At 34.9% G+C, this 12900-nt stretch overlaps 1 protein-coding gene across 1 annotated transcript in view; it reads right to left on the reverse strand.

Moving 5' to 3' along the window:
• CDH8 (cadherin 8) overlaps positions 1-12900 on the reverse strand; it is a 358755-nt gene that overhangs the window by 57007 nt on the left and 288848 nt on the right. Inside the window, exons 9-10 of the mRNA XM_049622651.1 lie at positions 10281-10402; positions 6567-6821 (exon numbers count right to left, since the gene is read on the reverse strand). Of these exons, the coding sequence (XP_049478608.1) occupies positions 6567-6821; positions 10281-10402 (377 nt within the window). The remainder of the gene's footprint in view (positions 1-6566; positions 6822-10280; positions 10403-12900) is intronic.

Here is a 12900-nt window from a genome sequence, read left to right on the forward strand (position 1 = left end):
TAAAAGTAGACACCCGGTAAATCACTTGAAGGACTTTATACTATTAAAATGCGTTAAGATACCCCTATCTAAAAGGCTGAAATTTTCACTGATGTAATAACATCTGAATACACTCAGCTTTAAACAATAGAAAGAAAAGAACAGATTTATTCAAGGCAGTGCAACTCCACATAAGCAGATTTTATAGGCACACTGACTAGCTGGAGAATGAAAACCACACACGTTCCCCCAGTGTGCTACTATGATGTCAATTACCTTTTAGATAATTGAAAATTTCTGGAGAGGTCACAGATTTTTAGGAGTACATATATAACATTCGGTTTAAATATTTTTCCTTTCTACCAGTAAAGATGCAATTGAAAAAAATCTAATGTTTGATGACTTATTGTGGATTAATTTTAAAGGAAGCTGAAATTTTATATATCTATATAGGTGTATATAGGTAGATAGGTAATATCTATATATAGGAGATGGATAGATAAATAGATAGATTTATTAGAAAAACAAAGTATATCTGGAATGTTGGGATAAGGAGATGAATTTCAAGGCCATACTTGGAATTCTATGGGAGCAGACTTTGTTCTATTTCTTGAGATTACTAATTTGAAATGAAATAACCTTTCTAAGAAATGAAACTAAAAAAAGAAAAATTTTGAGAATTATGGGGCCATATCATATTTCTGTTTTATTAAAAAACAATTTGTTGTTTATCAACACTTAACCCAACTTATATTGTTTTTATTAGCAGAGTTGATTAAACTTTATGTAAGACTATTTTACCTTACTTCAAAAATATTGAATGACAGTGAGGTATCACTGTCATTATTAATTTTTGAAAAGCAAGCATCCAACAGATACATTTTGGATGATCTGATCTGTTTGCAACCATAAAACTGTCAAGGGATCTATTAGAAATGCAATGTAAGATTCTATAGATATTATTCATTGATTTGTTCTTAGGTACCAAGCATGATTATATACAATGAGTTGGATTTTTATCCCCTTCACTGTTGTAAGAACACCACATGATAACTATTTAATACATATTGCCTAAATGAAAAAATGAATGAATGAATGGATAATGTCAGCATATTTTAGCCTCATCACTAATTCTCACATAACCTTGAGAAGTATGTATGAAGAAATGTATTGGAACCCTAGTACATCAAAGATGTGATATATAATATTTGATCCCAGATATATCTGATAACAAACCACTTGTGTCTTCCTGCTCCAATACATCAGGCTGCCTCAAAATCTTGTTGACATTCATACATTTTGCACATGTATTTCAGTTAAGTTGGGGCTTACGCCATCGATATTTTGGAGAGTGCATAGGATGCACTCATCCATTCTTGTTCTCATTGCTCAGGTACTTTGCTTTACTGAGATAAAGGTCCCCTTTTATTCTGACACATCACACAACAAAATGAAGACTTAGAAATCATAGTTCCTTGTAAGTGTGGACAAGATGAGAGAGGATTGCATTCTCTTGCATCTTTTGGAATGCTTTCAAAAGCTTCTGGAATATACATCTATGTTCCAGGAACACTCAACATTGATAGCAAAGATACTATCTACCATCACAGCACACTGTCACTTTGTCAGGCAAAACTTAATTTTGTTTTTTCTTGGCAAGTCTTTCTGTGGTGGTGTGAATTGGAAGGTGATGGAAAGTGAGTTGAATGGGACGAAATCAAAGGTGCTGCGGAAAGCACAGCATCATTTTTGGTTTTCTATTCATTCCTCTGCCTATTAGCTTTCCTGAAATACTAACTTCTGTTTATTAGAGCATGAGTTTTAAACTTGGGAAAGGAAAGGATGAACCATGAATAAGCATCACATGCTTCAATCTTCTCAACTTGAAAGTAAAGTTGAATGAAATTACTTATATATGCACATAAAGGAGGGGAAAGTCCATAGCTTTTATCAGAGTATCAATGTTTTTTATAACTGAAAGAAAACAAAATAGCTTAAAAACCAGCCCCTAAAAGACGGGTCCTTGGAAATAAAAATTATGCACACAAGAGAAATCAAGTTATAACAATGATGATAAATTGAAAAAAGAGGAAATATTGGAATTTGGGAAATTATATTAAAATCCGCACAATGACCCAATTATCCTCCATAATTTCAAAACTGTATATAATAAGGTTCAAATATAAGCACTGTTCATAGATATTTAATGGATAGTTACTGGATATTTGTTTTATAATTTGCATGGTAATCCAATCTCTACCAAGACTTCTCCTATCTAGAGTGTTTTGCCATGCCAGTGTGTGTGTGTGTGTGTGTGTGTGTGTGTGTGTGTGTGTATCTTTGTCTTTAAAAACCATTAGGTTACTGTTCAGAACATATACCTTGGAAGTCTGACCTATGGAAAATACAACAGGAGGATATAGATTTGATTTTCTATGTCTCTTTTAAACACTAAGTGAAGTCGTCAGTCCTCTGGGTCAACATTTGGGGGCTGTACCTTTATAAACCCATTTGCGAAACTTTCGATATTTTCCTCCATTTCTGTTTCCTTCACTCCCCTTTCCCTTCCTGAAACCAAGTTGAAATAAAATGATACAAAGCAAGGACTTCTGAATAGTATGTTTATACAAAGTTTGGAGTTTCCAGTGTCTCATACCTTTTTTCCTAGACTCTGCATATTTCATGTGTATTTTGTGCACCTCTGAATTAATACTAACAAAATATTCCATCACTTGCTCTGCTTTGAAAACCTCATTAGCAGGGTAAACCCCAAAGTTTCTAACATAGCTGAGAAGTCTCAGGTCCCTTTTCAATCTCTTCTCTCCATCTTCCATGATACTACTCCACAGGAATACTTCCTGATGCCTCCTTGGCATTGCAAGCATCACTTCCTAAGCTGAACCTGTGTGGCATTATTTATCCTCCTGGAGCAGGTTTGTTTCCTGACTGGGTTCCCTTTACCACTAGTTGTATAGTTTTCTCTGAAGGAAATTTGAAAGATTTTATAATCAGCTATGTTTGCTAAATGGCAAAGACCATATAGCCTTCTCATGATTCATATGTATTTATAAATGTAAGGGAATCTTAGAGTTAAACAAAAGAAGAAGAAAGGAATGTTGTTGAACTTGGTTTAATTCAGTGTCAGTGCTCCATGACCTTATTAAGTAAACCACACACACACGCACACACACACACACACCACAAACGCCACACCATATAGGTGATGTGCTATGCCCTACAAGTTTTTCTCAGGCACTCTTTGAGAAATGCTGTCCTCCAAAATTCCTACTGAATCTTAAAGGCCTGGGAGACTTCCACCTCTGTGTGGAGGCATTGTGTCTATCTAGCTTGGTGGTTACCATGTCTCTGCCCTTCCAACAAAATGTCAGCTCCTCGTGGTACCACATATTACCCACTAGCACAAAGCCTAGGCCTAAGGCCTTTTACTATCCAGTGTCAATTTTACTTTCTTCAAAAGGGTATCAACTTGGCTTCTAAGAACAAATGAAAAGAAGCATACACATGTGCCCACCTTGCTTCAGTCCTAAATTCTTACTCAGTAACTTATAGGTTGAAAACAAAACAAAATATATTTGTATGAAATAGGCCAAGATTCTCAAACAATCCCTGACAGCATGTTCTCTGTGGATCATCAATCTCATTTAGGTGAGGTGCTAGAATATGGAATTGGGGATCGCACAAGAGGTTCAGCCAATGTGTATGTTGGCTGAAAAAATGACTCCAAAAAAGATGGAGATTGTATGTGTCCTGCAGGTTGATCCCAGTATATTTGAAAAATAATGATATTGGCCCCACACATTTAAATGAGGAGGAATAAAGTACAAGCCTTTCCTTTACCCTGAATAAATAAAATACTTGGAAATTACCAGAGGAGGAGTTATTCCAATACAGGGAACTAGATTGTCTTCTGTTATAGGGACCCATTAAGGGACTATTTATAATGTTTTGCTCCAAATCAAAGTCATGTAGCTCTAACAACAAAATAAAGCAATCCTAATGATTTAATCCTATATTTTGCTTTTTAGACTATGACATTAGTTAAAATATATACTAATAATAATTATAATTATTTATTAAGCACTTGATATTGCACTAGATATTTCTGAAATATCGGAGTTTAGTAGAGGTTAAGACTGAAGGTCACAAAATTAGTAAATGGCAGAGCTGTGATTGACACTAAGATTATTCTGGTTTCAAATCCTTCCACTGTATTTTTTACTTATGTGCTCCCCTCTGTCAAAAGTGAGCTCTAAAAGTCATACTTCTGTTAATGATGGTTTTGAAATATATTTTGTTAAGTATGATTTCTTCAAATATTGTTTTACGGATTCTATTAATTTACCATCTCCTAGCTACACCCCCCAAAATGAAAATAGTACTGTATGCATTTTGTTGAGGCTATCAATTTCATCTGTTTTAAAATCAATCCTGTCTCCCTCTTGTGCATGCAGATAGATCCTGAAAAATGCCTGCTGGCAGGGGAGTTAAAATTAAATCTCCTAAATTTATTGTTTCATGAGTGTTATAAAATGCCATATTTTTGACTCACTGTTTTATATTTATTAGAAAAAAGCCAACAGAAATTTTTAAAAGAAATAAATAAAGTAGCAAACACATTCATTTCTGGTGTTTATCAACAGATAATTATTTTTACTTTTCTCCCTAAGCTTTCTTTCTTAAGATTTTGTGGAATGCTTTTTGGATAATGTGTCTTATGGGTCACAGGAGTTGACATTTTTCGCTTTTGAAAAATGCTCACTCTTGACCACAATCTTATTTCTAAGAAGTTTGTTGCACAGGCAATGGAATCTCAAAGTCCGCTTCCTTGGGAAGCACTGCAAGATCATAGAAAGTGCAAGGACTTTGGACGCTTCAAGAACAGACCTTGAAACCCATGTATGCCACTTTTCATGGCCTTGGGGAAGCCCCTCACCCTTTTTCAGCCTCAGCCTCCTTATCAGTAAAATGTGGCTGCCAACACCAATCTCCGAAGTAGTGATTTTGATTGTATGTTGGATGTTTGTCTATATTACGGTATTCATGAAAGCATGCGGCTTTCACAATTCCTTGTCTGCATCTCAACTGCTACCACCTTAGATCACCAAGTACCTCACCAAATCCTGGTATATAGTTTATGTTTAATAAATATCTTTTACCAACATCTTTTGCAATTACAGCCTATTAAATGTTCTTCCTGCTTAATTGCATGTATGCATGTGTGTGTGTGTTGTGCATGTGTGTGTACATTTTATTCAAAATGCGTTTTGTCCAGTTTCAGTGTTGCTTATTACATTCTTCTTAATCTTACACTTAGCCACAGAGGTCTTCAATTCTTCAAACAAACCAAGGTCTTTCTCCCTTGAGGGTCTTTGCCCAAGCTTATCGTGCTGGCTAGAAGTCTCTTGCTTCCACTGCTTGAATGTCTAGCCCTTTCTAATTTTTTTTTTTCAGATTCAGCTTAAAGGATACTCACTTAAAAAGTAACTTTCTCTGACAACACTATACAAAGTAGGGTCTGCTTTTTCTTTTTTCCCCTCTGCCTAGTTGTGCCAATGTTTCCTTCAATCCAGTTTTCAAAATTGAAATTATATTATGTATTCATTCCACTTTTTTTTTTTTAATAAGTCCCCTTCCTCATTAAGTTCCATTAGACAGGACATTCTTTTTTTGCCCTTTTTACATTGTTTCCCTGGGTCATATTACAAGAGTATCTTGTAGATGCAATACAAAATGTTGTTCAGTAAATAAATAAATAAGTGATTTTTCATTTGAAGAGGTTAGTTTGTGCACTGTGTGAGTAAAACAAGTGTTTCCATGGTAATATCTGAGAAGCTAGTTATTGAAATATTTGTCACTGCTGAATGAAATGAATTAGAACTATGATTCTAAAATTTAGTGAATATTCATTACATGCAAAGCATTAGCTAGATACATATCTAGAAATATAGGATATTATTTTCTTCCTTTCTTTGTAGTTTTTATTTATTTATTTTTTGACCTATGACATTCCTAGGATAAGCCAACTTCATATTGCTACAGTATTGGTCAGAGACAAAGGGGATTAGAAGAAGTAAACCAAAGCATTTTTTTTCATCCCAGACATAATTGATGCCAAATAGCTTGCCTCAGCTTCTATAGAGGGTGATGAAGCTTTAATTATATGCCACTAGATTTATTTACAGTAAAAAAGGGAAGCTCCTCCCTGAAGGAAAAAAGAACTGAAGCAGTCTGTCATCTAGTCCTCAAACAGTAAAATATTCTCTGGGACTAAATAAGAGACCTTGACTCATACCTGGAAATACAACATTTTCAATGTAGTCCTTGCATCAATGAACCATCTGGAGCAAATTATCCTAATTATGTATGTATGATAAGCAAGGGGTTAGCATCTGAAATAAAATCCTAGAAAGACCCTATCAAGGGGATAGGATGTAGAACAGAGTTATGGAAGGCCCTCTAGCCAACACTGGTCACTAAAGCTCTCTATTTCTCTTTTCATGTTTGGTTCTGAGTGTGCTGTTGTCAAGCATAATGAAGGAAGATACTGGTTTCTCCACAGCTGTTACCTGTTCCTCCACCCGTCCAGCCAGATTACCATTCTCTTCAGAGAGAACCTGGTTTATCCCCAGCTGACTCCTTTTCAGCTCTTGATAGATGTTTCCTGTCTCTGGTGGAACAGGTCCTATATTAAGAGGTCTTTTCAGTAAGATAGCTTCATTTCCCTTCAGCTCTTCAGCCTCCTTTCTGCCCAGAGGATTTGAGGTATGTTCTTGCAATTCTATCATTTCTAATTTTATTACGTGTTTGCCAGAGAGAAAACTCTAGAAGGGAAAAAGACTGTTGTTTAGGGCATTGTTTGCCACTAAATCCCCAGTACCTCACCAAGTCCTGGTACATAGTTTCTGTCTGTTTAATAAGTATTTACTGACTGACCCAAACCTACCATCATCCTATTATACACATGAACTATTAGTTATATATTTTCTAATTTTGAACTCTTTAAACCATACCATCATTTCTGTTTTGGCCATTAGAGAGGAGTCAGTGGAAGGAATCTTTTTTATTCTTACTGTTAAACTGAGAGCCAAGTAATTTGTAAATGATTGTATCGTGATATGATTGAGTTGGAGACTAAGGATACATATTTGTCATCTTAAAACTTGTGACTTGAGATAAATTACCTAGAACTATTGGGGAAATTTTTCTAAAATAGAAGTAATGAGCAACAGAAAATACTTTATTAATTATCTAATGGAGCAATTATTTCAGATGATTCTAATGAAAAGGGATGCACCATGATTTTGTATAATATGGACTATGGACTTTTCCTGTTATGGGTGGTGGTTCCTCTCTTTAGGAAATAAATTGAAGAAAATGTCCTCTGTCACTTAATAATAATGAAAAGGTTTTAGAAGCAGACATGATTTCCAATTCTACTTTCAAAGAACCTATAACAGTTTCAGCATAGATGTATCATGTATTGGAGATGTACTTCCAGAGAGGAGGAAAGTGTTGTCCCTCCTTCCTTGGTGAAAGTTTTTATTTAGTCTTTTTTTTTTTTTTATTCTTTAAGGAGTCCAATTAGTGGAAAAGAGTGGTCAAGTACAGTAGAGTTGTCTGTGTTTTGTTGATACTGGTTCTCATTTTGTGAGATGTTTTAAAAACCTCTTTGTAGAGGCTCTCTCAGTCCAGGAGGTTTTTACAGACTGAGTGTTGCAGTGGCTTGCTCTTAATTATTCCCAATGATCCCCAGCTGCCTCATTTCCCAGGAAGTAGATCCTCTTTGATTTTAGCCTTAAGTCCATACCTTCCGGACAAACCAGACATTTCAGAGTCCTCCACATTCCTTTTTCTCAGGCTGTTGTAAAGCAGACATTAATGGTTGAAAATATTGATAGAACTATGAATTTAGTGCTCATTCAGCTATTGGCATTTGTTTTTCATGAGTGTGTTATCACCTCATAATGAATATTCTGATTTCAAAGTCAGAGGTTGTGTAGCATTATGAGAAATGACTGAAAATGTGTATGTTGAAGTTACATAAACACACTAGTGTTTATGTTGATAACAAATTTATGTTGATAACAATTAATTTTGGAAAATGTTAAGTATAAAAATAAGATACTTGAGCCATTAAAAGTGGCCTACTAATGGTGTAATGAATTACATGAGTTGTGACTAGCACAGAGGATTCAAGGAATTCAGGAGTTGTTTGAACAACTTCATGTGTATCGACCAGTCCTATGTCCAAAACTTAGGTGAACAGTCAAAAATCTGATTTCTTCATGTTAATATGAACTCTAATAAACGTACCTAAACACGTTCACTTGAGGATAATTTAGTGGCAGTGGACAGATACACAACATAAGCATTTCTTCACAGAATGAGTCATTCATTTTGATATGCAAAAATCATAAAACAAAGAATCAACTTTTTTTTATTTTGATCTTGCATAGGAAAGATGATGAAACAATGCATTTTTTTTCCTGAGTATAAAAACTGCTGAGGAATCATTAAAACCTTAGAAATAGTCAAAATCCATAGGATAAATCTCCAGATTCCTAGAGGTCCAAAGGTCAGTATCACAAGTGAAGCCAATGTGGAATTTTTGAAATCTCAATGCCATTGACTCTCTGAACTTGTGTGGTGAGTTTTGCATGAAAATGGGGTTTTATTTAAATTCTAAAGCATTAGATACATTCTGTGTGATCAACAATGTCTGGTGTAGAAGTCTGTGATTGGCTATATTACCCCAGCAACGATCTGGCCCACACAACCATATCCTTGAAACTAACCTGCATAAATTTTGATCAAACTTTCTTTGCCAGCTCAATACTAACTTAGCTAAATGATATTTACTACTATATATATGTCTGTATATATATATGTGTGTGTGTGTGTGTGTGTCCGTGTATACACAGACACAGACACACACACACACACACACATTCCACCTTCAAATGATAACAGATGAAAATGTTCAAAAGATAGGCTAAAGGGCAATTCCACATGATGAAATTAGGAAACATTTAAGTTAATGTTAGAATATTTTTAAAAAAGTGTATCGCTGCTAAAAATGAATATTTTGATAACCATATTTATGACCCGTAGATGTTTGAAATTAATCAGTTTTATTGCTAGAATTTTAGCTGTACTTGGTGTGTGTGTGCACGCATGTATTTGTGTCTCTTTTTGGGAGATGGAAATGAGGCTAATCCTTCAGATACATGAGAGCAGTCGAGGGGAAAATGTCCCCTATTGTACAGGAGCATTGTGAAATAATGAAATAAAAGTATAGGGCTACAGTGTTAGTCCTCTCTTTAGGTGGAAAAAAATATCTAACTCTTGTCAGGTAAGCTACTCGGCAAATAGTAAGTTTAATTCCTAACACCCACATGAGGCACAAGAATAGTTGGATTAACAACTCCAGTGTCATGCTGTCAGCTGCTGTTTATTTAAATTAAAATGTCACCATCCAGAAATAAATTAGGAAGTTGAAAAATGATAAATTTCTTAAACATACAGTACTTTGGCACCTTGTTAAAATAAATCTATTACATTTGTGTTTTTTAGAACTTTACATAGACTATTTCCATTTTGACATTCAGAGTAGAGCAGGTTTTGTTTCTCTTTGTGTTGTTCACTCTTCCTCCCTCCTTCCCTCCCTCCCTCCTTCCCTTTTTTTTTTCCTTCCTCTCTGTTTTTGTCTGTCTCCATTGTCCCTATCTCTGCTACAGAAGACAGGTTTAAAAAAAAAAGTTTTGATTAATCCATAAAATATTCAGTTGCTTTCCTTGCATGTCTAAAACATATAGTTCATCCTATGTTGATCTAAATAAATCTACACTATTTATAGATTTCAAAATTAGCTTTCTACAACTGGTCTTGCTGGGTTTCACCCTTAAGTAGTATTCCTATGATTGATATGAAACTGAAGGGCCCTCCCCATGAACTTTTTCTCCTGCTTCCTGTCATTGGAAGGTTAAAATTCTGTCCCCACCTCTCTAAGATCTTAGCCTGAGATATTTTAAGATGGTTGTTTGGCTCTGGGTTCATGGCCCAGTAGGTTGTTCGACTTCAGGAGCCAATGTGGTCATAAGTAGGGAGATTTAACAAACATCTGAGAAAGAAAAATGCTCCTTTTCTGTTCCCATTTGGGTGTTTCCTGCTTGTGACTTTGAAAACCATAAATGATGAGATGCTCACTATAATGCAGGTTAATTAAATATGAGACAGTTGTATACAAACATATTCAGCATTAACAACATGGAGATATTTACTTGGCCGGGTTTTCCATTTTCACATAAAAATGCCTCATATTCGGATGCGAATTCAGGGGCGTTGTCATTGACATCCAGCACTTTAATAGCAACAGGCACTCGTGATATCTGACTGTGGTTCCCTATGGGAAGGAAAAAATAACATCAGCATTGAGGGTATTTCATTTTTACCGTGCAACTCAACTTTCTTCTTGAAAGCATGTGTGTCTGTTTCTACTTCCCTTAATTAGGGTGTTTTCAACATAGTGATTATGGAATCTGACCATTCAATAAGGAAAAATAGCACGTGCTTGACTGCTTAAAAAAAGGAGAAATTATTACTTCAAACACCATTTGCTGGAGCTTCGCTTTACAATGACCATGTCTGAAAAACTTAAAAGAGGTTTCCTTGATGAAGAAAGCTTTATGTTAATGATAAAATCCATTATACAAAAGAAAAAAGCGCTGTGTGGAACAAAGATTTATCTCTTTGTTTCTCCTGGGTAGAACACAAGCCATTTTTGTGCTATTACCATATTTGACTGGCTATATACTAAAGGTGAACATCAAAAACCCAGGAAAAGGCCAGAACCAAGTCAATTGTTAAGAGAATGTCTTTAACAATGGTAAACAAGATAACATTAAAGATGGGGAAGCCTACTTTTTATGAATTTTTTTTATTAAAAACTGACCTTGGAATCTTTTTGGATAAGCTAAGGCTAAGTCATTTTAATATTGTCATTTTCATAAAGATTTTCATCAGTGTAAACAGATAATAATCTTGTAATCTTTTCATGTCAATTCCAACAGCAGAGAATTTAATACATAATCCTTAATCCTCAGTCCTTAAATTTAAAAAGTTACATACGCACACACATATGCACAGAAATCTGGTCTAATATATTGCTGACTTCGGCTATGTGATGATTTTTCACTTGTAATAAATGCCATACAGTTTGTACCATGTAATAATATTTTGATCTCTTGTAAATTATACAGAATGCATTGGTGATGGCCAAGTATTTGTGTTTCTATGGCACTATTTATATGTAAGGCAAGAGGGGGGACATGTAAGGCTTTTGAATATGAAGAAACACACTTGGATTTGATACTTCAAAGCCTTCTTGGTGATAATTGATTAAATTCAGATCTCTAAAACCTTCACTCTTTTTTGTGTGTGAAATAAGAAAATACTTCTATTATGAAAATACTTGTAAAGCACACAACCAATAATCCTAGCCATGTTACAAATTTATAGTTGGTTAAACCCACTGGCAGTGTTGCAAGATTTAAATTTAGTTAACTAGGATGGCTACTCTCCAATATTCTAATTTGATTAACTGTGGATGGATGAATATTATCCTGTGGAATCCCCACCGCCTCAGTCATGGAACATAACCTCATTCCCCAAAATCAAGCCAATGGCCTTAAATGTCTCACCTGATGAATCCCTTTGCTTTTCCTATTTTAGGTCTAATGAATGAATTGGTTCATTGAGAGAGGAACTATGGATCTCTCTAGTTTGAATGGAAAGAGAAGTTTTTTTTAAAAACATTACATGACCCTAAGGCAAGGAACTTACATTTTATGTTTTGTCTACTTATGTAAGGTGAATAAATAAGGTGTAAGGTATTTGAAATACACCACCTCTCTTCTAGCTGGACCGTGAGCTAGATAGCAGCTGCTAGAGAGAAAAGGGCATATAGTGTTTGTACTACACAGCAATGTGTGGGGCCCCAGCTTTGCCTTGTACCACCTACATGATCCTGAAAAAATTACTTAACTTTCTTTTATTCCTGATAAAATCAAAACTGAAAAACTGAACACTTTATTTTCTGAATTGTTAGAAATAAGAGAAAACAGGAAGTGCTCAGATACTATTAGGCACGTAGTCAAGGGCATTTTAGCCTTTGCACTTTGTAATTGTCAGCATGATCAGTACCATGCATACTGTTTAGTATATGCAATAAGAGATATTTCGCATAAGTAGATCTCTTCAGTCCTAAGTAAATTATAACTGTATCGAATCTAAGTAGGAGTTACATTAAATTCAATGATATTCCCATACTTTGATGGGAGACTGCCCTTCAAAGGATAATAAGCTTTTACCAAGATTATTCAGTTAAAACTTAACTCGAAGATGTAGTTGCGGTCTCCCAAACATGAAACCTTTGCATAGTATAGTACTGATGAACTTCAAAAACAAAGCATATCAAGGTAACTAATCACTGCCATTTCTTCAAGAATACTTACAGGCTTATTCTAAATCTTTATCTCATGAGTGACCACTATTTGAAGGTTGAGTACAAATACCACATACCAAAAGGGATCTATCATGAACATTCTCAGACTTGTATAATAATTTTCAAACCTCCCTGAGAGTCGGAACAGTTTAAATTCCGTATTTTTGTTCAAGGTGCTATTGCACCCAAGTTGAACCCCTTAAACTGATTAATTTTATTTTGTAATTCTCTGGATCCCAACTTTATGAACTATTGATCAGTTATTTACTTACATAACATTCATTTTCTCTGTTCCCCATCAGAGACCAACTCTTGTGTATATAAATGATGACAAGAGACTTCTATTAGATTTTTGTCATCTACCTCTCTTGACCTAACAATGAGTGATCCATATATGT

Source organism: Panthera uncia (assembly GCF_023721935.1).
Source record: "Panthera uncia isolate 11264 chromosome E2 unlocalized genomic scaffold, Puncia_PCG_1.0 HiC_scaffold_20, whole genome shotgun sequence".
NCBI lineage: Eukaryota > Metazoa > Chordata > Mammalia > Carnivora > Felidae > Panthera > Panthera uncia.